Below are 27,601 nucleotides of genomic sequence, written 5' to 3'. Positions count from 1 at the left end.
AAGAGTGCAAATTTTAAAAAATTAAAATTCACAAAATTCATGTTGTTTTTTGTTTTGAAATTGTATTAACCATATCATTTTAAGATATAAAATCTTTGTTTTTTTGTTAAAAGCATGCCATCCCAGATCCACACCGATAGTTGTACACGTAACAACAGGTATGCACGCATAACATACAACCAACATAAACATATTACTAACGGTAAAACTGCACTTATTGTTACAATATTTTCCAATGCCTTTTAAAAGTACACTATTTTTAGTATGTCCAAAAGCATTTTTAATCTGTCATTTAATAATTAAAATGTTACGTGATTTTATAATCTTTTAGATGTTATTTGTCATAATTAATTTACTGCTATAAATTGCTCTTGCAAGCCATCATTTTCTACCAAGTTTACCGAATGGAAGAACAACATATATTTTCTCTTTTAACCCATTAATTGTGACAGAATTTTATGAAAATCACAATGGTTGTGAAATGTTACTGTTTGCAGCAAAATTTAATATGCCGAAAATAAATAACTACAAACAACATATGAAGAAACAGATATTTTATTGATAAAGAAGTGCAGGTACAATTTGGTTTATTCCCTTGATTCTTCTTTCCTAATTTTCTCTGTGATTCGAGGGCTGTTAACAACGTATTTCTAGAATGTAGGATGATTTGAATTTGGATATGTGTGGACTTTCTTGGGATGTATTTGATTTCCATGAAAGGATATCGTGAATCTTCTTGAAGTATTTGGTTGTCGAGAAATATCCAGCCACATGTGGACCTCTTTTTGAATACCCATGAGTTTATGGGATACTTGAGATGTCTATTCAAGGACATATGTGTCCCCTTTTTATATCTCGAGAGCTTGAAAGTTGAGTTACCCTTTGTTAAGTATTAATTAGGATAGAGTAGCATAAAATTCGATCAACTTAAAATTTTGGTCTAAATTGGACCTTAGAGTTTAAAGAAGGATTGGACTCATCTTATCTAGTCATATTTTAAATCCACTACAATCTCAATGTCTACAGTTACATCTAGAGAGCCATTGTTGAAAGCGGTTATGCAAGGATGAGGATGAGAAGTATAATAGAGGGAGGACCGGATACACTTTTGTTAAGTATTAATTAGTACTAATATGCAGGGGCGGAGCTAGCATATTATTCGGGGGTTCGATCGAACTCAATAACTTTGGTCTAAATTATGTATAAATTATTAATTTAGAACCAATAATTTAAATGAATTAGAATCTCGAATCGCAAGCTTCCATCACACATAACCCCAACCAACAAACCACCATCTCATAAGGTTGAAATTGCCTAACCCATCGAGATTAAGCATCGAAAAGCTCGTTCCTCCGACTTTTTGTTCGCCTCGCTATTGTGTATGTTGTTGGACTGACACGATTTAAAATGAGCGATGGTAATAGTAAAAATTAATATAGTTGAACCGCAATTTTAATTGACGGCATACTTCTTACTGTTATTGTGCATTAATTTTTAAAAAAGATTTACATAGTTGCTAATTACATTACTATGACAACAAAAAATGGCTAAATAATTTTGTTTTTACTTTCTATCGTACACAATGTTGGTGTAAAGTAGATACAAATTTATAGACACCATTAAGGAGAATTTTTTTTTTTTTTGGGCCAAAATTTACTTTGTTAAACAAATCAATATATACAAGAGATCTTGAAAAGCAAAAAAGAAAAAGAAATACTAGTAGAGCCCGTTTAACTTAACTTAAAAAAAAAAAAAACAGCTTATAAAAAAAAAAAAAAGTTAATCCATCCAACCATTTTTTTTAAATTTATTTTAAATATAAAATAAGTTATAAAATAACGACGTTTTTTCTAAAAAAAAAAAATAAGTTAATATATCCAACCTTATTTTAAATATAAAATAACTTATCCACACTAAAAAACACTGAACGCTCCAGTTCTTCTTTTGCCAATAAACCCCCAGCAAGGCAGCAACTGTGTAAGCAGGATCTTCTTGTTCTTCTTCTTACAACCCTGCAAGTATCTCGCATCCGATTCTTCAACACTTTTTCTATAGATTAATATCGACAAATTAGACGAGTAGGTAATTTAATAATTTAGGTCGTGAGAGCTTTTGAGGATCTGATCCGAAATTTGATCCGTTCATTTTCATGATCTGGATCTAAAAGCTCAATCAATAACCGTTCATTTGTTATATAAATCTGAATTCGTTGAAATTGGTCCCGTTTAGTTAAATTAGGTGGGATCAAATCAATGGAGTGGGCGACGCTACAGCATTTAGATCTCCGGCACGTTGGTCGGAGCTCAAAGTTATTACAGCCTCACGCCGCAGCATTTCATCCCACTCAGGCTCTTCTCGCCGTCGCAATTGGAAGCCATATAATCGGTATAATGCCTTTCTCATAGAATTTGAAACACTATCACATATGCTTAGCATTTTTGGTCCTTAGATAATGGTCAAAAACACACCTCAACTATCATGAGTTTCCTACCAGAACTATCAGGTGTGCCAGCCAGTTTCCTACCTCAACTATTTATCGAAACATACCTCAACTATTAGTTGTTCCTTTTTCCTACCTGAACTAATCGCCATTGCTCAAGTAGGAAAAGTGAACAACTAATAATTGAGGTGTGTTTGATAAATAGTTGGTGAAAACTCGCACACCTGATAGTTCTGGTAGGAACTCACGAAAAAGTGAACATTGTTCAGGTGTGTTTTTGACCATTAACTCTAAATTATAAGTATATTCTGATTTTGATCCTTTGATATCTGCGAAGCACATTAACCTTCACTTAATGGAAATGTGTGTTTTTAGTCCCTTTATGTAAGAAGTATGTTGTATATTTGAACTACTTTTAGAACTATATTACTGTCAAATATGAGTAATTAAGTGGTGGAACGACTAATGATTTTGGTAAATTTGTGAATATTCATAAGCAAAGGGATCAAAAGCGCATGTTTCAATTAACTGAAGGTTAAATGTGCTTAGTCAGATATCACAAGGATCAAAATCAAAATTTACCAATAATTGAGGGACCAAAAGTGTTATTAACCCTAAACTGTATGATGATGCTGAGTATATTTTAAATGGGCAGAATTCGATGCATATACGGGAAGCAAGATTGCTTCGATAGACATTGGTTCTCCTGTTGTTCGTATGGCTTATAGTCCAACAAGTGGACATTGTGTAATTGCTATTCTTGAGGTTAGTTCATTAAATATCTTCAAAGATTTGAATTATTTCTATTAAAACCTGCATGTGATAAGACTTGTTGCATTTGACACGAGTGGCGTTGGGATGAACTTAAGTTGGACTGAAATATCATGGCATTAGGTTCATGTGCTAACTCTGAATCCTGAAAAACAACTAACTGTTCAACTTCGTTTTCCAGGATAGGAATAGTTTAATGGGTTTTCAGTTCTGATTTCTTGAGAAACCATGAGAAAATGCTTTACATGGTGATATACTGGCAATGTTTGAGTGCTTGAGTTTTATCAGTAATTAGTTTGTCTCGGAAGGGTGATCACTAAATCCAACACAAAAGACTTTCATTTGCACTGAGCATTTGATTACCTTTAGTTTTCTTTGTTTGAGACAAGGGTTTGGTGCTGCCATGTAGCAGTCCACTGAAAGTATCAAATTTTATTCATTTACTGATTTACCTTCTTTTTCCCCTTTACCTTACAAAAAAAACTCTTTCTTTTCTGCGAATTGGCTCCAATAAGTTGTGAAAGTTTATTGAGTGTTTGTTACGCATAGAAGGATTATCTTCTTGGCTACTGTTAGGATGCCTATTTGGAGAGGTGACAAGACTGAGTGTGACAACTTTCAGACAACCCTTTTTCCTGGCATCAACCAACCAACAAAAGAACTGCATCTATTAGAGATTTATGTCGCATAGTAAGAAACTACAAAAGACATGCTAGAAGAATGACAAGGACAAAAATTTAATAGAGAAGGATAATAGAACTGAGGCGTTATATAATGGCCCTCTTCACTCTTTAGCACATTGAATCTCTATGTTATTCAGTGTTTTTGTCTTTATGTTTTTATTTATTTATTAATTATTAATTTTCAGTAAGTTCCATTTGTTATTTATTATATCCTGAAAGATCATGTCTTTGAATTTCAACTATGTATATTCTTCTGTTATTGTGCATTTCAATTTTTTTGTTTTGTTTTAGCCATATAATTTTGTAACAACAAACCAACTTATTATCCTTCTGGACATAGCAGACAGTGTTCTTCACACCATCATGATACTTTAGGTTTCTTTTCTCTTTGCAATTAGAGACCTTGAAATAAAGTCTCACTGTCTCATATTATACTTAATAATTCTTTTTCCTATATAAAAAGAAACTTACTAGAACGTCTTTGATAAGTTGATAACATATAATTATTCAATGTTCGCGAAGAATGGAGGTGGAGTACAATGATCCTGTTGTACAAGAACAAGGGAGATATCCAAAACAACAACTAGCGCTCTATGGAAGTTCGGGAGACGATGGTGGAGATAAGGGTGAGGAGGGGTGTGTCTATTACCGAGAGGCGAGAACCAATTTGGATTCATGCCGGGGTGATCTACTACGGAAGCCATTGATCTCTTAAGGTGATTGGTGGAGCAATACGGGGGCAGGAAGGGGGCCCTACATATGGTGTTCATTGACCTAGAAAAAGCCTACGACAAAGTCCAGAGGGGGGTTCTTTGGAAATGGCTAAAAGTGTACCTGTAACATACATTAGGGCAATTAAGAACATGTATGAAAGAGCTAAGACACGGGTAAGGACAGTCGGGGGAGACCCAGAACCTCCCAGTAGTGATGCGATTGCAATAGGGATCAACTCTTAGTCTGTTCCTATTTGTCTTGGTGATGGATGGGTTGACACGGCATATCCAAGGGGAGGTACCATGGTGTATGCTATTTGCAGATGACATAGTATTGATCGACGAGACACGCGGAGGGGTTAAAGGTAAACTGGAGGTTTGGAGACAAATTTCCGGAGTCTAAATGGTTCGAGTTGAGCGAGGACTAAGACAAAATATTTGGAGTGCAAGTTCGACGTTACTCACGAGGATGATGTAAGTAAGGATTAATAGACACATCATCCCCAAGAGAGGAAGTTTCAAGTAATCTCGAGTCGACTCATGCAAGGAAACGGGAGATTGACGACGATGTTACTCGCCGTATTCGTAGCGTCGCGTGGATGAAATGGAGGCTTGCATCCGGTGTCTCGTGTGCGATAAGAATGTGCCACTAAGACTTTTTTTTTTTTTGAGAACCGCTAAATTATATTCCTCAAGCATTAAGGATATGCCGTAGCCCTCCAAAAAAGTTATCCACAAGGAGTCGTAAGATAAAAACTACTTACTGTGCTTCCTAAAAAGTCTATCAACCTGTTTCGTCTTCCTCTATATTTGCTTCTTTACCCCGTAAATGAAAATTTGCAATACGGCCCACTTAATTTTCTGTAGAGTATTAAATTTATCCTCAAAACACCTCCCATTCCTCTCCTTCCAAATTGTCCACCAGATGCACGACATTTTAACCGTTCCTCCACCATTTCTTTCAAGATTTGCTTCCTCTTTATTCTAATCCAGCAGCTTAGTAGATTGTGCCACTACGACTTAAAAGGGAAGTTCTAAAGAGTGTTGTTTGACCTGCTTTGTTATATGGGGCGGAGTGTTGGCCAATCAAGAACTCGCACGTCCAGAAGATGAAAGTAGTGGAAATGAGGATGCTGAGATGGATGTGTGGGCATACTAGGAGGGATGTGATTAGGAATGAAGATATTCGTGACAAGGTGCGAGTGGCCTCCCTGTTGGACAAGATGAGGGAAGCGAGGTTGAGATAGTTCGGACATGTGAAGAGAAGATGCAGATGCTCCAGTGAGGAAGTGCGAGAGTTTGGCTACGGTGGGGATTCAGAGAGGAAGAGTAGGCTGAAGAAGTATCGGGGGAGGTGATTACACAGGATTCAACACACCTTTAGCTTACCGAAGGCATGGTCATAGATAGGCGGGCACAGAGGGCGAGGATTAGGGTAGAAGGTTAGTAGGTAGTTGAGCGTGTCTAGTTTCCCTAATAGTACTCTCCTATTATATTGTTTCCCGATTTTTCTATTACATGTTGTCTCCTTTGCTTTATTATCACTCTTCTATTATCGTATTCGTCGATTTCTATTAGCATCTGTTATTTCTTTTGCTTTCGGCTATCGTATTACTGGCTGTTGATACTGTTCTATTCTTCATTACGGTATTTTATATTCTTCATTACGGTATTTCCTTTTCAAACTTGCTTTATTTGAGCCGAGGGTCTTTGGAAACAGTCTCTCTACCTACACAAGGTAGGAGTAAGGCTGTGTACACACCGCCCTCCCCAGACCACGTTGGTGGGAATACGCTGGGTATGTTGTTGTTGATACCATATAATTATTGTTGTTGATAGCATATAATTATTGTTGTTGTTGTTGGTTTTTTTTCTTTTTGTTGTTTCTTTCTTTGTTGTTTTTTTTTTTGCTGGTTGTTGAAATAAATTTCTTTGTTCGCAAACTAAAAAGAATATTAAGACATGGCTTTTCCTGGTTGTACAGATTACATGTAAAATGCTCTTTACTGGAATTAAACCATACATAGTACTATGCACGATTGACAGAGTACATATTAGGAGAAATGTATTCTTTGCCTGTATTCATCTGCTAGTGTCCATCTATTTGGTAAACGCGAGTTTCCCCTAACGGTGTCTGTCGCATATTGTTTGATGTAGTGTCGGGTTCAAAAGGCAATCTTGATTTGTGATTCCCTGCTCTTGCTTCCCGGCATTCTTATGCCCATGTAGGAGTTCGTATTTTCCCATGAGAGTTCTTAAACCCCTTGATTAAGCTAGCATGCATTTTTATTATCCTCTTTTGTCGGTGGTATAAATTCTTGTGAGTAAAAAATTTATAGTCACATTATTCCAGTACGAATTTCAATGGTTTCTTACTGTTGAGTTTAAAGCTACGATGTCACATGTTCCTTTGTACTGCATTTGGGGTATTTAAACTCCGATAGTGCTGTCGTCTGTACTCGTTCTGCTATAATCTTGCATTTAGATTTTCTCATTTTGCTTGCTGCTTATTGCAGGATTGTACAATGCGTTCGTGTGATTTTGATGCAGAGCAAACGTGTGTTTTACATTCTCCTGAGAAGAGGACAGAACGCATCTCTTCTGATACTGAAGTTCATCTTGCATTGACTCCTCTTCAACCTGTTGTATTTTTTGGTTTCCACCGTAGGATGAGTGTAACAGGTCTGTCAAAATTTTAGTTGGAGCTCATATATAATTAGTTTTTTTTTTTTTCGCATTGTTGGAGTTGAGCTGATAACTGCTCCCAGGATATGTGTCCTTGGTTCGAAATTTACTCGTTATCTAAAAGCACCAGCGTTGTTATTGTTTTAATTATAGATATTTCACCATCTGAGTGACGGTTTATATGGACATGACATGAGATATATAATCCAGCTATTGGGAGTTGCAGAGCAAGCCAGAGTTGTGTGGTGGTGTTGTTTCTTGTGTAATGTGGTTGTTGGGTTGCAGTCTTGGCAATTTTAGTCCTGAGAGCTGCATTAACTATCCTGTGTGTTTCTGCTACTTGTTATGCTGATGTGTATTTCGAAAGAGTGCTTTCTCATTCATCAATTATGGCCGAGTCAATACTTGTTTTCTGTCAGTGCTACCACATTGTCTCTCCATATTTCCTTAGAAGCATTAGTATCCTGTTTTATTCGGTGCCTGCAACATTTTACTACTTTCGCCTTTATCTCTCTCTCTCTCCTCTGTTCTGGTTTTCTCGGGATGAGGTCTTTTGTTCTTCTGGATTCCACTCTCATGCTTTCAAGCGTTTTATCCCTGAAAGAGCAATTCAGTATCCTCCTTTCCTTCCATCTGATTCTTTTCTTTGTATGCCTATAGCCCATTAACAAAAAGAAAAGAACACAGGTAAACTTAGTCAGAACTTGTTATGGATGTCTTGTCATTTTTATCTATGCCTTGGTGGACAAAGTTACACGGTACTTGTGGTGGTGGGAAGTGGCAGGTAGCTGGTAGAATAGTCTAGGTGTGCGCAAGCTGGCCAGGCACCACTGTTGTTAAAAATAAAGTCTTGTCATTTGCTACGTTTCTATAGTCAAATGCTAGTATTCGAGCAGTTTTTTCATGCATGAATAGCTATTTTATTGCAAGTGTTTCTGATCCAATTCTCTCTTTGTGAAGTTGTTGGAACTGTGGAAGGTGGGAAGGCGCCAACAAAAATAAAGACTGACCTGAAGAAACCTATCGTCAATCTTGCTTGCCATCCTCGACTCCCTGTTCTGGTAACATGTTTGGTGTAGCTAACACCTCTCATTTCATGATTGACTGGAAAAGTTGTGACTGCCAATTTGATCTGACCTTTTTTCCCTCCCTTTTGATTTCAGTATGTAGCTTACGCGGAAGGCTTGATTCGAGCTTATAACATCCATACATATGCTGTACATTACACTTTACAATGTGAGATTTGAAAGAGTCCCTTATTATATTCTCTCTTTATTTGGATGGTTTGAACTTAGTGGAACTTGCATGAAAGCCCTTTTGTTTGCTATATATAGTGGATAATACTATCAAGCTGGTTGGTGCTGGTGCATTTGCATTTCATCCAACATTGGAATGGCTTTTTATTGGAGATAGACGCGGTACTCTTCTTGCATGGGATGTATCAACTGAAAGGCCTATGATGATTGGAATGTAAGTGATGTACAGTTCAGCTATGGCTGACTTTACATTTCATACTTTGCAATTTCCACATTTTTTTTTTTTTTTTTTTGGCAATTGACTTGATGTCTTTCAAGGTCTCATATGCAAACTCGAGGGCCATGTCGGGGAAACCCCGAATTACCCGTGGTGCACTTGCGGGAAACTCCTTGCCGACGTGCACCCCGGGATTAGTGCTCAAAGTTCTTTCACCCGGTGCCAAAAAATTTCCGCATTTTTTTTTTTGATGTCTTCTCATATCAAGCTCAATGTAGGACCTATGCAACCGATATGCTAGTTCTTTCTCCCTGAATTTTCGTACTAATGCTGCGGTTCCTTCTCTGAAAGCTAACTGACAGCTCAGTCTTATTCAATAGTTATATTGCTTTCACCAAGATCTCAGTGTGTTTTCTTAAGTAGAAATATGTGCATGATAAATAACCCGTGAATTCTGAAGGGAAATGTTGAATAAAAATCGACACCTGAATGGGTTCTGGAATCATGTATTTGTCTGATTAAACTTGGGTAGACCAACTCTGACAATTATAATTCCAATTGTAGAAGTTCCAGTTTCTGATGTTAAATATTGAAATTAAATTTTAATGTTTTGTTTGCAATAACAGTACACAAGTAGGTTCTCAACCTATCACATCAGTTTCTTGGCTGCCAATGCTGCGTTTGCTGGTCACTTTGTCCAAGGATGGAAATATTCAAGTGTGGAAAACAAGGGTGGTACTGAATCCCAACAAGCCACCCATGCAAGCAAACTTTTTCGAGCCTGCTGGTACACTCAATTCTTTGAATCCCCTGATGAAATTGTCATGAGATCACCTTGTTGAAGTTGTTTGACATGAATGAGGAGCTTCTAATATTATTAATATATGTCAATTGTTTTAAGAGGCTTGAGAGGTAGTAAAGATTTTTAAATGAACCATTCAGATTTGGTGGTAAAATCATAGGTTAATCTCAATTTAAGTTTTCCTTTGTGGTGTTTTTACTTGTAGAGAAAGTTCCTCTATGGTGTTTCAAGCTGGATGAAAGGATTCCTTCTGTAATGGGACAAAGAGCATACTCATTTTGCTTGATAAAAAAACAAAAAGCTCATATTTGAAAGTTTAGGCTCTTTTTGGGTGTTTCCTGCAGGTTATAAGCAAAGCTATTCTAACAGTAAAGCTGTCTCCGTGTGAGCTATAGGTCACGGGTTTGAGTCGTGGAGTCAACCATTGATGCTTGCGCCAGGGTAGGCCAGTACACCCCCGGGGTGTGGTCCCTTCCCAAACCCTGTGTGAATGCGGGATGCTTCACGCATTAGGCTGCCCATTACCTTCCTTCAAGGACGTCCAATAAAAATTGAAATGATAGAGAGAAGATTAGCAAGACCCCTACACAAGGATGACATGCACAAATCCTGAAATAGTCCAAATTTTGATCAATCAAAATTTAAAACAGACATTGCGCATCATGGATCTTGTTCTCAAATAGTACTCTTTTTGCTTTGATTTATTTGTTTTGTTTTCTATTTTGAGAACATCCAAAAGAAAAAAGTATTTTCCACCTATAAATTGCGAATAGTTTACATAACTTCAACTACTTTGAAAATATAAAATTCATTTGTAAAGTCATATTTAGTACATTGTGTTGTGTTTTCTGGATCGAATCAACTAACAATAACTACTACTTCCTTCGGTTTATGTGACCCTATTTCGTTATTTGTTGTGACTTTGTTCCAAAAAGAACGACCTCATCTAAATTTGGAAACAACTTAATGCAAACTTTCTATTTTATCCTTTCTGAGAAGCTTTTATAGCCCCAAAAATGTCATGACATGTTTAAGACCACAAGTTTCAAAAGTCTTATAACTACAAAATGTCATGGCATGTTTAACACCACAAGTCTCAAAAGTCTACTTTTCTTTCTTAAACTCTGTGCCCAGTCAAATAAATTTGCATAAATTGAAATGGAGGGAGTATATACCTTTTTTTTCTACTGCTACCAACAACATATGTATTTCACATTAGAACTTTGGTCTCTATGTTAGTAAAGACAGAAGGAATACATATCTCCTTTTTTACTTGTTTCTTTGTAATCCCTTCTGTTGATGCTATATGTTGATAAGTTAACTGCTATGGTGCAGCAATTGAATCCATTGATATCCCTAGAATTCTCTCTCAGCAAGGAGGAGAAGCAGTTTATCCACTTCCTCGGATCAGGGCTTTAGAAGTTCACCCAAAATTAAATCTGTCTGCATTGCTTTTTATGGTGAGCATTTCGATTTATGTCATGTACCTGTGACTTGTGTTGACACTCAGGACATTTCTGTGTTTGTTTACAGAGTTTGACTGGTGCTGACAACAGAAAAAATAGAGCTGCTTTTACTAGGGATGGAAGGAAACAATTATTTGCAGTTCTGCAAGGTGCAAGGGGATCTTCAGGTATTTCTAAACTAAGAATTCTGCTGTGTGCTTTATTTCCAGCAGTTATTAGATTTCAGTACCATATCTTATGTTGGACCTATCATTGATTTAATTTTATCCTGCAAGTCTCAAGTTCGATTCGTCCTTCTTTTCAAACTGAGAGCATTTATATAATCAATGAAGGTTTGTTCAGACTTGTTTTTCAAGTCAGGTCTTCTTTTCTTCAAGTGTTGGTCGGCTCTTCATTTGATCTCTCAGGGACCCAGGCTTCAATTTTTAATATGAATTAACAGAGTTATCTAATCATGAAAATACAGTTTCCAAAATGGTGGTGGCTGTTTATGTGACTGTACTGTTGTCGTTGCTATGTGCATGATCTTGCAGAGAAAATTAGTTGCCGAATTGGCAACATCTTTTGATACATTTAGTTACTCTAGTTTGATCCCATCAACTTATTTAATTTTTTACGTGGTTGTACTATTGTGGTTGCTATGTGCATTGATCTTGGAAAATAATAGAATTTGCAACGATCAATCGATGCATGTAATTGATTCTGTTTTAAGCATGTAACATATCTTGGGTTGTTGATGGGGGTTAAAGGAGTGTGGTGAGGTTTATGTGCACCTTGTGTTCTTTATTTTTTTAACTTGTAACCCCTCTCTGGTCTTCAATTGGATAGTGGCAGAGGCATTTGCTAACTGCTGTTATTTTCTTTTCCCCCTTAGAATATGCAGTCAGTATGTTGCTTTTTGAGTTTGGTTAACTTTTAGTGCGCCCACACAAAGTCCTTATTAGTGTAGATGATGGTGTGTTTTTGGTAGAGGACTATACTTTTCTGTAATCTTTCTACTCTTGTACAGCATATGTGTTTAAGGGGAGCCCGATAGCATCAATACTTGTCAAAAAGAATACAAAGTAATCTGTAATCCAAATGTGGTTTTTTGGGATAAATACACTTCAAATGTTTTACCTTGCTTTTTTGCTGCCGTTATTTTCCTTTATGTCCTGCTTCGTTTACACTTCCTTTGAGCCAAGGGTCTATTGGAAGCAGCCTCTCTACCCCACAAAGGTAGGGGTAAGGTCTGCGTACATCCTACCCCTCCCCAGACCCCACTTGTGGGATTACACTGGGTATGTTGTTGTTGTACTTTAAATGTGGTTATATGTGGTCTGATGATCACGTTGATATAACTGTGGTATTAAGTGATCTGTATCTTCACCTTGTTGTTCTAACTTCATGATCCTGAACAGCATCTGTCTTGAAGGAAAAGCTCTCAGCCCTTGGTTCATCCGGAATATTAGCTGATCACCAACTTAAAGCACAGCTGCAAGAACATTATTTGAAAGGGTGAGTTGGGCCTTAGCATTATTCACTTTCTATCAGAGCTAGTAACACTCAGGATACCCAAGTTGTGACCTGTAAGCTTTACTGATTTGTTGTTGCATTCTAATTTTCTTCTCTTTTTGATTTGGTGATATAAGTGAGTCAAAAAAAATGTTACTATCTAACTGTTCTTAAGAACATTAATATCTTACACGATGTTTCAACTATGATCAGTGTGTCGTTAGCTAAATGAAAACTACTTGGATTGAAGAAAGAAAAGCTTCATGTTTTCCTCTTCTTTATTTTGTTTTATCTCTTTGACAAATTTCGACTATGACCAACTTGATATAGCTAAATCGGGGTATGGAAAACTACAAGAAAAAGTAAAGGGGCACCTTGAGATGATCGACAAATACATACCGTGCTCAAAAGGATAAAGCCTGTGGTCTTGATGGGTTTACCATGACTTTCCTTCATACTTGTAGGGATATAGAGCCCGTTTGGATTGGCTTATAAGTTGCTTATAAGCTGTTTTCAGCTTTTTTAAGTGTTTGGCTGGCCAGCTTAAAGTCATTTTGTGCTTAAAATAAGCTCAAAAAAATAATTGGGTCCGTTTGACTTAACTTATCTAAAGCAGCTTATTGTAAACATTTACAGCTTATAAGTCAAAAAAAAAAAAGTTGGGCTACCCGAACTTTTTTTTTTTTTAGCTTATAAGCTGTTTGCAGCTTATAAGCTGCTTAAAATAAGCCCATCCAAACAGGCTCATAGTCATAAGGAATCTAGTGAAGGTTTAAATAATTCTATGCTAACAAAGTGACATCTCAGTGCAGTGACTCCATTTTCATCACCTCGGTTCCTAAAATAGCGCATTCCCTCAAGCACAAATTTTAGGCTGGTTACTCTCATCTGCAGCATAAAAGTCTTTTAGGCCATGTGAACCTTTAGACACTGCAACTTTTATGCTTGAAGGGCTTTTGTAGGGATTCAGCATTACTCATACGAACCTTTGACTGCTAATGAATTGGTAGATGATGTTTTTCTTGTAATTTATGAATCATTGATTTTTTTGATTAGTCGATTTAGAAATCATGAATTAGTAGATGATGAAGGAAAAGGAGACTGATGTTCAGTTGGATCAAAAGAAAGTTTTTGATAAGGGATCTAAAGAAAGTTTGTAAAGCAAGTTAAGCATTTTCTTGACCAAGTACTAAAGGATAAAGGTCTTGGAGACTTGGTTACATTGCTATTTCCTCCTCTTTTCCAGCCAAGTTTAATGTAGAATCTAAATCTTCACTAGATTCCCTTGGGTTGGGGGGGGGGGGGGGGGTGTGTGTTCTCCTCTAATTCCTAGTCTTTCAGGCAGTCCACTTCTTGTCTTTATTTCAAAAGCCCAAAGGGGGTCGTGGATTAGATTGCATAGCTCATCATTATCATTTTTGGATGGGTGGGAAGAGGTATTCATTTTTGTAACTCGGACATGGTTTGTTTTCCTAAGCAGAATGGGTTTGAATTAGTAATTTGGTGTTCAAAAGTGACAAGGGAGGACACAACCAAATTGATCCTGATTCATAAACCAACCAAAGAATATTGCAGAGCTATTCAGAGTTCAAACCTTCATTCCTGCTTACAGTATTTTTTTTTTCTTTCATTCAGTTTGAATCAAGTATGCTTGTCGTCGCTAATATTTCCAATTCAAAATATTTCAAAACTGCGGCAAAAGGAAGTGTATCTTCCATTATGTTTAAGTGGTGCTGAAAGGGTTAAATTGCATTTCACGTCACTAAACTAAGCTTAAGTTACCGTTAGATAAGCACAATGGAGGATACGCAGGAGTGTCACCGTAGAAACTAGAAAGTAGAAATTATATCTTGACTCCACAAAAATTAACCACACTGGAGAAGAGATGATACCAAATTTGGTAGAGTTGTTTTCTTGTCTTCTTGGTGGTGTAAGGCTATAGGCATCTTCCATCATATTTGCTTGATTGATTTTTGGCGAAGTTGAAGAGCTTCGTATGCTTATTTATTTCTTGTAGCCTTAGGATACCTGATCCTCATCTCTGTAGTCCATTTATTAACTATACATTACAAATCAGTTTATCAGCCATCTACTAGTAACCTACTTATAACTCATCATTTGTCGGGTGTAGCCTGTCCTTTTGTGATATTTATCCATTTTGGCAACTCTAGTACTTTGAATAGAATACTTGATCTATGGTAGTAAATAGTAATTGTGCTATGAGGTTGTGTTACTTCTCTTTGAGAATTTTTGTTGGTTCACTATTTTTTCATATAGTCTACTTGTTTAATTCTCAGATTTTACTACTTAGCCATTTGAGTTGCTACAAGGTTTTTAAAACTAATGTTTGGTTAATTTTCTTGTGTCAGACAAAGTCAGCTCACAATTTCGGATATTGCAAGAAAGGCTTTTCTTTATAGCGTAAGCCATTTTCTCTCTGTTTCACATTTTTTTTTCCTTTGGAAAGTATGGCCTATCTTACATAGTCCTCTCCTAAAATTTGAGGAGGCTAGAAAAACTCTGGGTGATTTCATTCCATCTTACGAAGTACTGAAGAACAATATTAAAGAGCTTCTGGAAAAGATCTTATCAGAAGATGAGGCAGCGCCCTTTCCTATTTATTGACCGTCACCAAGCGGCTGATAGATCCTGGTCTATATCATAGTCTCTGTGGCCTCTTAGGAGTCTGATAAAGCTGTCCTTTAGCACATGGGTAGAAGAAAGCCTAGAGGCAAGGGGCGTTCATCCACTTGACTGTAAGGAGAGGGGCGTTAACCCACTTGACTGTAAGGAGGGGGGCCTGCAGCCACTTGACTGAGAGGGGCCTTCAGCCTATAAACCATTATCTTTTGTTTTTTTTATGATGAAATAAGAAGGATATCATCAACAAAAAGCATCAAGAAGATGCAGCATTACAGAGAAAGAAAGTATCAGTTCCCAGGAAGGCAAAAAAAAAAGCTATCTAATAGCTAAACATAGATCTATGGAGCTGATAAATTCTAGGAAAGAATCAACCATAATTGCAGAGGTGAGGTTGACCCAACTAAAAAGAATAATCAAGCATCTAGCCTTAAGAATGGGGATGGGAGTTGTGATGCCATCAAAACACCTTTTGTTCCTCTCTATCCATAAGGACCACAAAATACAAGCAGGAACCAAAGAGCAGATCTTTTTGATGGACTTCCCAACTTTCCAGGAGCTCCAACACTCAAAAGCCTCTCTTAGAGTGCCTGGCATGGCCCAAGTCAGTCCAAAGAGAGAAAAGAACATGTTCCATAGTTCAGTTGCCACAGTACAATGAAGAAACATTATGCCTCTAAACCATTATGCAAACAATAAAGGAAAAATTTAGACATTGATTTTGAAATAGATTTAGTTCTAAGGTCAAATTGACACTAACTTGCCTTTTGAGGAAAGAAGTCAATATATCTAAGAAAAAGTCACCTTATGAACTTATTTTGGCAGCATTTTATGGAAGGTCATGCAAAAACTGCTCCAATTTCTCGGTTACCTCTCATCACAATCCTGGATACCAAACATTATTTGAAAGATGTCCCAGTTTGTCAGGTAATCATTATTAACTATTTAAGTTTCTACCCTCTTCGCATTGTTTTGCTTGACATACCCTCTAATTAGCTATCTTGTGCAGCCATTTCATCTGGATCTAAATTTTTTCAATAGAGAGAACCGAGTTCTGCACTATCCTGTGAGGGCTTTCTATGTAGAAGGCTCAAACCTTATGGCATACAATTTGTCTTCTGGAGTAGAAAATGTTTACAAGAAGCTTTATGCATCGGTAATACTTAATTGCTGTTTTCAGTTATCATGTTGAAGCAGCATACTTTAGCAGTATTATTGCACTTTTGAAACTGACAAATTAGTTGTTCTTCCAGATTCCTGGAAATGTAGAATTTCATCCGAAGTACATTATTTATGGTAAAAAGCAGCACCTATTCTTTGTCGTTTATGAGTTCAGTGGCGCCACAAATGAAGTGGTTCTTTATTGGGAAAATACAGATCCCCGACTTGCTAACAGTAAAGGAAATACGATTAAAGGTTTTCACCGTCTATCAGAGCTTCTAATTTTGGCGTCTTAACATGTAAACAAGTTTTGTCGTAACTCATTAAGTATCAAAATAATGAGTTTACTCTCCTTTGTCATGTTCCAGGTCTAGACGCTGCCTTTATTGGCCCTAATGAGAATCATTATGCAATTCTTGATGAGGATAAGACTGTGCTGTCCTTGTATATTTTGCCTGGAACTGCTCTACAAGTGTTAGATGAAAACAATGGAGCAACTGATCAAAACCAGTCTACTGACACTGATGGTACCAGTAAGGGTCCAATGCAGTTTATGTTCGAAACTGAAGTTCATCGCATCTTCTCAACTCCAATAGGTATGTGAGGAAGGGGTTTCATGAGATGCATTTTGTAATCTGCTGTGGCAATCCTGATCCAAGTATTTTGATTTTGTAGAATCAACTTTGGTATTTGCTTCCCATGGTGACCAGATTGGCTTGGCGAAACTGGTTCAAAACTACCGCCTCTCAAATGCTGATGGCCATTACATATCAACAAAAGCAGAAGGAAGAAAATTTATCAAATTGAAAGTAAATGAGATTGTCCTCCAGGTAAATGGTTTAGGTTATGTTTCTCTCTGTCAAGTCTTGTTTAACGAACTTCCAATACAAGAATTAGCAGCTGCACATATTGAGTCCCGTTCCTGTTTGTTATTGTTTTTCTCCCAAGAACTGCTTCCTTCTCAAGTATGATATATTCCAGGTGCAATGGCAAGAAACTCTCAGGGGCTACGTTGCAGGTGTATTGACCACACATAGGGTGCTTATTGTTTCAGCAGATCTGGATATATTGGCATGCGGTTCTACAAAGTTTGACAAAGGACTTCCTTCAATATCCTTGGATGCATTCCTATCGTTCCTGTTATTTATATTGCCTCTTTACTTATATTTCTGTAGACTATTTTATATTTGCTGTGATTCTTAACCTTTTGGATACTATAGATCTATTCTATGGCTTGGGCCTGCACTTCTTTTTTCAACTGCCACTGCTGTTAGTATGCTTGGGTGGGATGGCAAAGTGAGGACCATACTTTCAATTAGTATGCCTAATGCAGGTGGATACTTAAGTCTTGCTCCAAACTGCATGTACATGCTTCCATGCTTGGGGCTATCCTAGTCTATTTGTTTTTCTGTTGGCTACATCTTTTTTCGTGCAATTTGCTTAACCTACTTTGCGTACATGACTTCCTTGTGCAGTACTGGTTGGAGCTTTGAATGATCGGCTGCTGCTTGCTAACCCTACAGATATAAATCCTAGGCAAAAGAAAGGGGTTGAAATTAAAAACTGTCTTGTTGGACTTCTTGAACCTCTCCTTGTTGGGTTTTCCACAATGCAACAACATTTTGAACAGAAGCTTGACCTCTCAGAGATCCTATATCAGATAACCTCAAGGTTTTCGTTCTACAAAATGTTGATGCTTTTAGTGTGGCATCTTTAGATTCTTTCATGCTGCTTAAATGTTTGTTCTGATTGCACTATTCAGTTCTTTCTTGGTGCTAGCATTTATAATATATTGCCAACCAGGAAATGTAGTTATTGGCTCAAGTAGTTTTCATTTTTTTTTTCTTTTTCAAATGATTTGTTGAATGAATCACCTTGTTTTAGCTAACAAAATTGATTCTAGAATCTTTGATTAATTAAGTTAATAGTAAATATGTAAAGACAGCTAGAAGTATTTTGTGACATATTTCAAATTCCTTTTTTTATCAGATTTTACCCTCAACATTTCTTTTTGCTCATTTTTCTGCCTTAATCAGCACGGTTTGCACAAAGACCAACTACTAAGATTTTAGTGGATCACTCCTGCTATTAGAATATTGTCAGTGTGGAAATGGGCTGTTGTCTCTTTATATGGTCTTTGAGCAATCTTCACCTCTTGAGCTAGCGTTTGGGTTGAGTTAGGCCCAAGGTCAATTTCTTATCATGGTATCAGAGCTATACCATTCTTATTGTTTGGTTTACCCAATGTTATATTGTCCACACTCGAGATATCCTGTTAGGAAGAGTGATAATTGTCCCACATTGGGGGAGAAAATGGGTTTATGTTCTTCCTTATCTCTTGAATTAGCTTTTGGGGTTGAGTTAAACCTAAGGTCATTTCTTATCAAATATCACAGAGACCAGCACTTAATTTGTTGTAATAATAATTACCATCTATTGTAAAAAGAGAAGGTATGTAGCTTTAAAGAATAACCACTAATTCCATATCAAAATGAAAAAAGAATAACCATTAATCCTGAGTTTAATGCTTTAAATCTATGGGGTAGAAGTCCTAATTAAGTTTTACTGGTATCTTTTCAGTCTCCAGAGCTCTCAAAAAGGCCAATTCTCTAAGGGAAATTTTGTTTGTTTTCTTATTGAAGAAAAAAAAAAATTTGGTTGTCTTATGGAGTTATGATAATCTTATTTTTCCCTTTCTTTTGGCTACATTATCCATGTACTCTCTGCAGATGAGCAATTGAGATAAAATTTAGTTTGCTATGAAGTATACCTAGTATTTAGTTTTTTTTCTTTCTGCTTTCTGTCCTAGTATCATGAATTCAAGATGCCTCTATATTATAACTGGTAGAGCAAATAAATTCTATATATTTCGAATATCTTGGTGTGTATATTCAGATTTCTTTAGTAGTTGAATACAAATGGGAGAGGAAGGTACTTGTTCGACCTGATAGCAGTTTTCTTTTAGGTTTTTGGTTGTAAACAAAAGCTTGTTGGTATGGGATAATATGATTAAATTGTGATATTTGACAGTTCTGTGGCTTTTTTTATGTGAAGGTTTGACAGTCTACGTATAACTCCAAGATCTCTTGACATACTTGCTAGAGGTCCACCAGTTTGTGGTGATCTTGCTGTGTCATTATCCCAGTCAGGCCCACAATTCACTCAGGTAAAAGTTATTTACCAACTTTGTTTGTTTTTCATCTTTTGCTTGTTTGAAGTGAGGAGGAGAGACTGGAGGAGGGAAGTAAAAGTGGATTAAAGTTATTTATGGATAAGAGTTACTTCGCTTGTTGGTTAAAAGAGGAGTTAAAGTTAATGTTGAGTGTTAGATACCCCACCATCTTAGCTAGCATTTGAAGTCCTCCGGTAGTGGATGGGAAGGTTGCAGTGCATCACTTTTGCTTTCTCCAGATGTACTACAACTTGAAATAACTCATCAGTGCTTTACCTTCCCCCTCCACCCAATTGTATGCAGACCATATGCAGTGTTAAGTTTGCATTGTCTTTGTGTTAATATTTGTTAATCTGAGTAGGTATTGAGAGGGACCTACGCAATCAAGGCTCTCCGATTTTCTACCGCATTGTCTGTCTTAAAGGACGAATTTTTGCGTTCAAGAGATTATCCAAGATGCCCCCCAACTTCACATTTGTTCCAGCGCTTTCGCCAGTTGGGATATGCTTGTATAAAGTATGTAATCGTGGCAATATTTTATGATTCTGTTTAAAATGTCGAAAATTATATGCTCTTTCCTTGAATTCATTTCATCTTGTCTTTGCTATTTGGTATTCTTTCTTTCCTTATTTTGGCTTTGGTGTTTGACCTACGTGGACTTTTCCTACAATGTGCAGCTTTACGTTCTTTTTGTTGACAAGCCATAATCAAATATCACTTGGATTACGTGATTGTGGTTCCAATTAGAAGATACATACTTGGAGATTTTTCTACTTGCTTTTCACCAAGTTATTCCTATTATTATTATCTCAGCAATATAACTATTTTGCATGTGGAGGAAAAAAAAAAATCAGCTATATAACGTTGTGCACATGGAGTAGATTTTTTTTCATCACTTCTTATTAATTAGTGATATCTGCTCCTTTTTTTTCCTTACGAAATTAAAAATCTATCAATGTGGTGTCAAGAAACCGTGCACATAAGTTCTATATAAACAGTAGTGAATCACGTCTGGATCTTTAAAGTTTCATTACTAGCCTTCTCTCTTTCTTTTCTATATTTTGCCCCAGATGGACATCTATTTGGTTTTGTTCTTGTAACATGCTCAACATACTTGTTTATGTCACACAAATTGATATCTTACTCTTTTGTATCTTTTTCGTTTTAGCCGGTCAACAATTCCTCTGGTTTAATTTAGGGCACTTGACTGATCAAAAAATAAAGAATGTTTGTTCAGGCCCTTGCGCATTACTTTTGTGATGTCAGCCCTCTTTGCCTCTGTTTTGTCTTGAACTACATGAGGTAACTTGTTCCAAATATTTAATATTTGAGACGGACCTATAGTGTGACATGTTTTTGATTCATTAGGATAGTTAATATGACAGAAATGTGAGACTAGGTTCACGGTGTAACTAATGTGCCCATGTGACAACAGCAGCAGCTACTTGTTGGTTTTTAAAATGATGGCTACTTTTGAGTTGCAAATAGAACTGTTTTCTCATCAACCACAGTGGAGATTATGCCACTTTAAAGTATGTTTGAAAAAGTGGTCTGTTATGAATTGATAAGATACAATTTCTATTTTGGTGATGTCTGCAGTTTGTTTTGGTCTACATCGTCGTTTTGGTCTACATCGTCGATTGAGTTAAATATTTGCATTACTTTCACACGTCCAACGTTCAGATAACTCTCAGGGAGACTCATGCTAAACTGATATGCATATATATTGTTTCAGCATCTTTTAGTATTCATTCTTATATGGGATTATAATATGAGATTGCAGATATGCTCAGTTTGACAGTGCTAAAGAAACTTTTGAAGTCATATCAGACTATGAAAGCATGCTTGACCTATTTATATGCCACCTTAACCCAAGTGCAATGCGGCGACTTGCACAGAAACTAGAAGATGAAAGTGCAGATTCAGAATTACGACGATATTGTGAAAGGATCCTTAGGGTGCGTTCAACTGGGTGGACGCAAGGTATCTTTGCAAATTTTGCAGCTGAAAGTATGGTCCCTAAAGGACCAGAATGGGGTGGTGGTAATTGGGAGATCAAGACACCAACCAATCTGAAGAGCATTCCTCAGTGGGAGCTTGCTGCTGAGGTGATGCCATACATGAGAACTGATGATGGTACAATTCCATCAATTATCACGGATCACATAGGTGTTTACCTAGGTTTGATAAAAGGAAGAGGTAACGTCGTGGAAGTGAGAGAAGATAGTTTGGTGAAGGCATTTAAAGCTGAAAATGGTGAAGACAAGGTAAATGGACCTCAAAAATCTATAGTTGCATCGACAGCTAACCAGTCCAAAGGGTTTCCTGAGGGTGAAATGTTAATGGGACTAGAAAGCCTTGGCAAGAAAGTTGACAGTTCTAGTGTGGTAGATGAGCAAACAAAAGCAGAAGAAGAATTCAAGAAATCACTGTATGGATCTGCTGCTGACGGTACCAGCAGTGATGAAGAAGAAACATCAAAAACGAAAAAATTACACATAAGAATTCGAGACAAACCTGTTACATCTACTACAGTGGACGTGAACAAGATAAAAGAAGCCACAAAACAGCTGGGCCTGCCGATCAGTAGAACAAAGTCATTAACTGGTTCATCCCCAGATCTTGGCCTCCTTGTACCTCAACCTTCTTCTGCAACCAATGTACCAGTTACAGCTCCAGTGGCTTCTACATCTGCTGATCCTTTTGGAACAAATTCATTGACACAATCTGCATCTATGCCGGATCTTGCTCCTAAGGCAGTGGGTGCTGGAGTTACTGCAGGGCCCATTCCCGAGGACTTCTTCCAGAATACTATATCATCCGTCCAGGTTGCAGCATCATTGCCTCCTCCTGGGACTTTCCTTTCTAAGCTGGACCAAAATTCTCAAGTTGCTGAAGCCACTAAAATGCAACCTAACCAGGGTAGTACATCTGTAGCTGATGTTGGTCTACCTGATGGTGGTCTCCCCCCTCAACCTACTCAACGACCTGTTTCATTTGAGGGCGTGGGTCTTCCTGATGGGGGTGTTCCTCCGCAGCCCTTCAGTCAACCTGCTGGCCTGCAACCTCATGTTCAGATGCCAAAACCTCCCATGTCCAACCAACCTCTTGATCTCAGTTCTCTTGAAGCTCCAGGGTCAGGACAACCTTCTGCACGTCCACCTTCTCCTCCAAAAGCTGTGCGTCCTGGACAAGTAAGTGTGCTTTTCCACTCTTTTAAATAGTTAGGAAATTGATGGTACCAAACTATGACCAATTGCTGCTTCATCCTGCTTCATATTGAACTTGTCTGGATCAGTAGTAATAACAGGAAGATTGATGATAAGGATTAACAATTTTGTTTTTTCTATGTGCAAATGCTGGCACATAAGAATGAAAAATGGCCTTTTGAATGCTATAATGTTGATAGTAGCATGACAAATTTTCTAGGACTGCTTTGGGTTCGCATAAACTGTAAAATTAGAGCACAGACAGCTGTCTTATATACATATCTAAGAGTTCGGTTCGTCATCAACTCCTTCACTAAGTTGGTGAGGCACTTGTGTAATGCTTAGTTGATATTTCTGATTCGCTGGAGTGTGGGAGGTACAGTGAGGCCTCAGGATAGGGCCCTTACTCAATTGCTCATGTTCAGTGATCTGTTTTCATTAGTTCATGGTTGAATATCGAGCGTTCTAGTTAGAGAAAATGTAATGCTGCACACTTTGGATATGGATTTGTGTGCTCTTGAAAAATCAATTAGCTTACCTTATTTGTCTAATTTGACCAATTTTGGATATGATTGATTTGGTGAGGGTAAGCTCTGCGTACACTCTGCCCTCCCCAGACCCCACATTGTGGGAATTTACTGGGTATGTTGTTGTTGTTGTTGTTGTATTGATTTGGCCTAGAGAAGGTATATCCCTTCTACTAGAATATACAAGGATGCTGAGAAAGTTGAGTACTGCAAGAAAGCCCTTCAATTTTGGATTTTATCATTGCAAATCAGGATTAATCAAGTGATGGGTGAAACTTTTGTTTGGGAAAAGATTTGAAGTCAAAGGTTAAGAAGACAGAGCATAATGGTTCTGTTTAGGCGTATATTTTTAGGGTCAACCTTCTTGACCGGTGGATTCTACTTCACTGTCTGACAAAGAACAAGAGACAGATAGGCCAAACATGAAGCTGGTGATATGCTCATTCGTGCTTCGCTTCAGAAGAAGTAAAAGGAAAATAAAAAGATAAAGGCATTGCCAAGAGGGAAAAGGAGAAATAGTGCTCCAAAATGAGAAATTTCTACATAAATCTGCCGAAGAGAAAGTGATGATGAGCTAGGGAGACCTATGAACTATTGTTATATGATCACATACAACAGAAATATTTTTGGGCTTTTAAAACAACAGTTTTCTCTGAAACTTGCCAGCAGTTAGACCTTCTCCTTCCATGGGGGTTCAAGAAACTAAATACAACAAGGATTTAGAGATTACTAGTTAGGTGGTCCTTGAGCACTAGTGTCAGTTGAAACTTGAAAGTCTTGTGGTCAAATTTGTCCAATTCAGAATGCTCGTCATTTTCTTGATCTGCCTTTTTCTTTTTCACAGGTCCCTCGTGGGGCTGCTGCTCCACTTTGCTTCAAGACTGGTCTTGCCCATCTTGAGCAAAATCAGCTGCCAGATGCATTATCCTGTTTCGATGAAGCTTTCTTGGCACTGGCTAAGGATCAATCTCGTGGAGCTGACATAAAAGCTCAAGCCACAATATGTGCACAATACAAAATTGCAGTTACTCTGCTTCAGGTACTTGAGCGTTTACCAAATAGCTACAATCTTCTACGTTGCCAAATGGACTATTTGACTTTGTCCTAAATGATGTCTGATTCTAATTCCCTGTGTGTATCTCGGGTGACTTGGCTCACAGCTGGGAGAGTAACAGTTCTCTACTTTTTGTTTTACCATTCTCCTGTTTCTGTCCCTATTAGTTGATGTCACTTATTTACTATTTCTTTTTGTAATATACTGCATTAGAAGTTATCAAGTAAATCTGCACGGCTCCTAATACAAGCTGCTAGCTTCCTTTCTTTTTAACATAGAAGACAGATATTCACATCTTTTTATATTTAAAGATCCAATAATTTTCAGAGATCTGTTAGTGGAAGTACCAAAAGTGCACAACTGTACTCTTAGTTATTTGTTATCGTGTTCTTCTCCTCCAACTTTTTCTTTCTTTTATTGTGTGGATAAATTTAAGTTAAAACATCTTGAAAGGTTAGAAGGTTAAATATGTGTAGTCAGGTAACACAAGGATCAAAATTTGGAATTTGCTTAGGGAGAAAAATTGCAATGAGTCCTATAAGAAAAGCAGGAGTCTAACTACCCCTTCTCTCCGTTCTTGTGTTTCATCCCAAAATGCTGTTGGTTTCAACTTTTCAAGAGAGTTCTCCACATTAGAATTTAATGCAGCAAACCCACTGGCTAGTTTTGTTCTGTTCCTACAGTATATGCATAAGGTAGTTCGGATAGCCTTTGTAAACTGATAGGATGATTACAGAGATGGCGGGGGGAGGGATATGTATTTACTGGTGTCTGGGTGACTAAAGTATAAATTTAAGTTTCATTGCAAGAAGAGAACCTTTTTGTTTACTAGCCAACAACAACATTGAGCAAATATCACTAGGTTTCCATTAAAGTTATTGTTTTGTTTGGATGGTGGTTTTATGTCCTTTGTCACTTTACTGCCGGAAATCACCCGACTGCAGAGAGTCCAGGGCCCAAGTGCAATCAGTGCAAAGGATGAAATGGCGCGATTGTCTCGACATTTGGGTTCCCTGCCTCTTCTGGCTAAGCACAGGATAAATTGTATTCGAACTGCTATTAAGAGGAACATGGATGTACAGAATTATGGTTATTCCAAGCAGATGCTTGAACTTCTATTATCTAAGGCACCTCCAGGCAAGCAAGACGAATTGAGGAGCTTGGTTGACATATGTGTTCAAAGGGGCTTGTCCAACAAGTCAATTGATCCACAAGAAGATCCATCCCAGTTCTGTGCTGCTACACTTAGCCGTCTATCAACCATTGGTTATGATGTCTGCGATCTCTGTGGGGCCAAATTCTCTGCTCTGTCATCACCTGGCTGCATTATTTGTGGTATGGGAAGCATTAAAAGATCGGATGCACTTGTGGTTCCTGTTCCCTCTCCATTTGGCTGAAATTACCAGTCTATTTCATACTTCTAGCTAATATATGTCTTTCAAGATTCATATCAGTCTGCTATGAGAACATTGGAAACAAAATTTCCTCTTGAAATTCTGCGATTGTTGGTGGTGGTGGTGTTAGCATAGTGCAATTGTTTGTACATAGTGTAATCATATCTATTTTGTATCTGGTGTGCTTTTGTTCCCTGCACATTATCTTTTCCCTTCCTCCTTTTTCCCTCTAGTGGTTCCTTTGTGTAGTTTGGCCTTGAGTTACTAATTCGAGTAATCAGTATTCCTTTAGTTCTCTTTAAAATTTTTGCTATTAGCTGGTGTTCTTTGTATGGTCTTTCCTTAATTACATCTTGATATCCATATCAACATGTTTTATTTTTCCCACGGATGTTACTCATTGTAAACACTGATTCCTATGGACCTTACACCCACTGTGTAAAAGAGAAACATAGATGTTACTATGGCACCTACTTTTGTTATAAACTGCACAAGATGACCTCTTAAGTTCCCTTTGTCGCCAAATTTTGTTGTCAACAATTTCAGTCTTAGCTGGAAATACCCCTGCATATAGATCGTAAACGAAAAGTGGAAAAAAAGACCCTAATTCAGTATATAAACTAAAGTAGTCGTTACGAGCGAAGAAGTCATTTTATTATTTCTTAGTTGTGTTTCACTGGTATATCTTCAGCGATTCGCCCTGATTTTATTTTTCAGCCCGTAAATGTATTTTCTAGCAAATCTGGACCACCATCAGCACATCTTTCCTTAGAACATGGTCCAAAAACTCTAAAACGACGCACGCTGTCCTAATTGAACATGTCACTATAGAGTATAGACAACAAATTATTTATTCGTAGACAACCCTACTCCTGTGTCTTTTATGTTTTCCATTTCAATTTCGGTCTTACCTGTTTGGAGTCCGGAGCCTAAAGGGCATAAAAATACACGGTATAAACCAAAAGGGGGCTGCCTTTCATTTATATACCAAAATGGGTATAACGTGGACTCCTCCACGTTATACCCCAATTTTTTTTGCCATTGTCAGAATCACAACAAAAAAAAAAAAAAAAAAAAAAAAATGGTATAACGTGGATTGATCCACGTTTTACAACATATATATGTAAAACGTGGGACTGTCCACGACTCATCCTCATCCCCAAAATTGTTGCCCTAATTTTTCTCCTTTCTCCTCCGCTTCTTCCTCCATTCTTTTCAAGTTACAGAATTTCTTCTCCTTCTCCTTCTCCGCCATTTATTTTCTTTTTAAACCCTGCGTTACAGTCTAATTTTTGGAGCAACTTCTTCATCAAAAATATTTTTGTTGCTATCTAAATTAAGGTATTTTTTCTAACTCATATAATATTGCATATTTATAGTAGATGTAGGATATCTGTTTGTCTTATATATCTTGTTATTTTTTATTTGTGTTATTTTAATACCTATAAGATATCTGTTTGTCTTATTTGTGTTATTTTAATTTGAACTTTAGATATGATTGTTAGAAGCATTATTATATAAAAGGTCCGATTTGTTTAGTAGCACTTTTGAAGAAATTTGTTGTTATGTTACTGTTATTTTTGTGGATTGTTATATAAAAGATCTGATTTGTTAAGTTTTTCATTGTACCTTTAATGTGATATTTATATAGCCAGAAAAGTGAAACTTAATTGATGCCTCACTAGCCCAAAAAAAAGATACTTAAAATGTCATGATAATGCTTTATTATGTGGGACCTAAGTCTAAGTGGGTGGACAATTATTTTGTCTATACCTTATAGGTATTAATGTGGTCCACTATCAGTGGTTTCTAAATAAGGCGTATGGAAGTTGGCTTTATCTAGCCAGTGCATATTTGTTCTGCTAAAATTGGAATAATATTTTTTTTTAATAGTAAGTTACTCCAAATAGCTTGATC

The 27,601-nt window shown here is 37.2% G+C and overlaps 1 protein-coding gene and 1 non-coding gene across 5 annotated transcripts; both read left to right on the top strand.

Annotated features, from left to right (window-relative positions):
• Positions 1-1,935: 1,935 nt before the first annotated feature.
• LOC132046888 (uncharacterized) lies at positions 1,936-25,975 on the top strand. 4 transcript variants are annotated; one of them, XM_059437707.1, is made up of 25 exons: positions 1,936-1,977; positions 2,239-2,385; positions 3,096-3,205; positions 7,124-7,289; positions 8,253-8,353; positions 8,456-8,528; positions 8,627-8,762; positions 9,392-9,552; positions 10,903-11,027; positions 11,101-11,200; positions 12,434-12,530; positions 14,897-14,948; positions 15,993-16,094; positions 16,177-16,323; positions 16,421-16,583; positions 16,697-16,924; positions 17,004-17,158; positions 17,310-17,438; positions 17,544-17,661; positions 17,804-17,999; positions 19,383-19,494; positions 19,862-20,016; positions 21,284-22,694; positions 24,081-24,276; positions 25,218-25,975. In XM_059437707.1, the coding sequence occupies exons 2-25, from the start codon at positions 2,253-2,255 to the stop codon at positions 25,685-25,687; spliced, it is 4,836 nt and encodes a 1,611-aa protein (XP_059293690.1). In that variant the 5' UTR covers positions 1,936-1,977; positions 2,239-2,252; the 3' UTR covers positions 25,688-25,975. The 4 variants fall into 4 exon arrangements, with proteins under 4 accessions (XP_059293690.1, XP_059293689.1, XP_059293686.1 ...); XM_059437706.1 differs by having other exon boundaries at positions 1,936-2,078; XM_059437703.1 differs by having other exon boundaries at positions 1,936-2,082.
• On the top strand, positions 10,093-10,196 carry LOC132048441 (U6 spliceosomal RNA). The gene has a single exon (XR_009412983.1). It is a non-coding gene; the product is annotated as a U6 spliceosomal RNA (small nuclear RNA).
• Positions 25,976-27,601: the final 1,626 nt, after the last annotated feature.

The sequence above is a fragment of the Lycium ferocissimum genome, chromosome 2 (assembly GCF_029784015.1).
Source record: "Lycium ferocissimum isolate CSIRO_LF1 chromosome 2, AGI_CSIRO_Lferr_CH_V1, whole genome shotgun sequence".
NCBI lineage: Eukaryota > Viridiplantae > Streptophyta > Magnoliopsida > Solanales > Solanaceae > Lycium > Lycium ferocissimum.
Note: the sequence above shows the minus strand (reverse complement) of the source record. Positions and strands in the feature narration are given on the sequence as shown.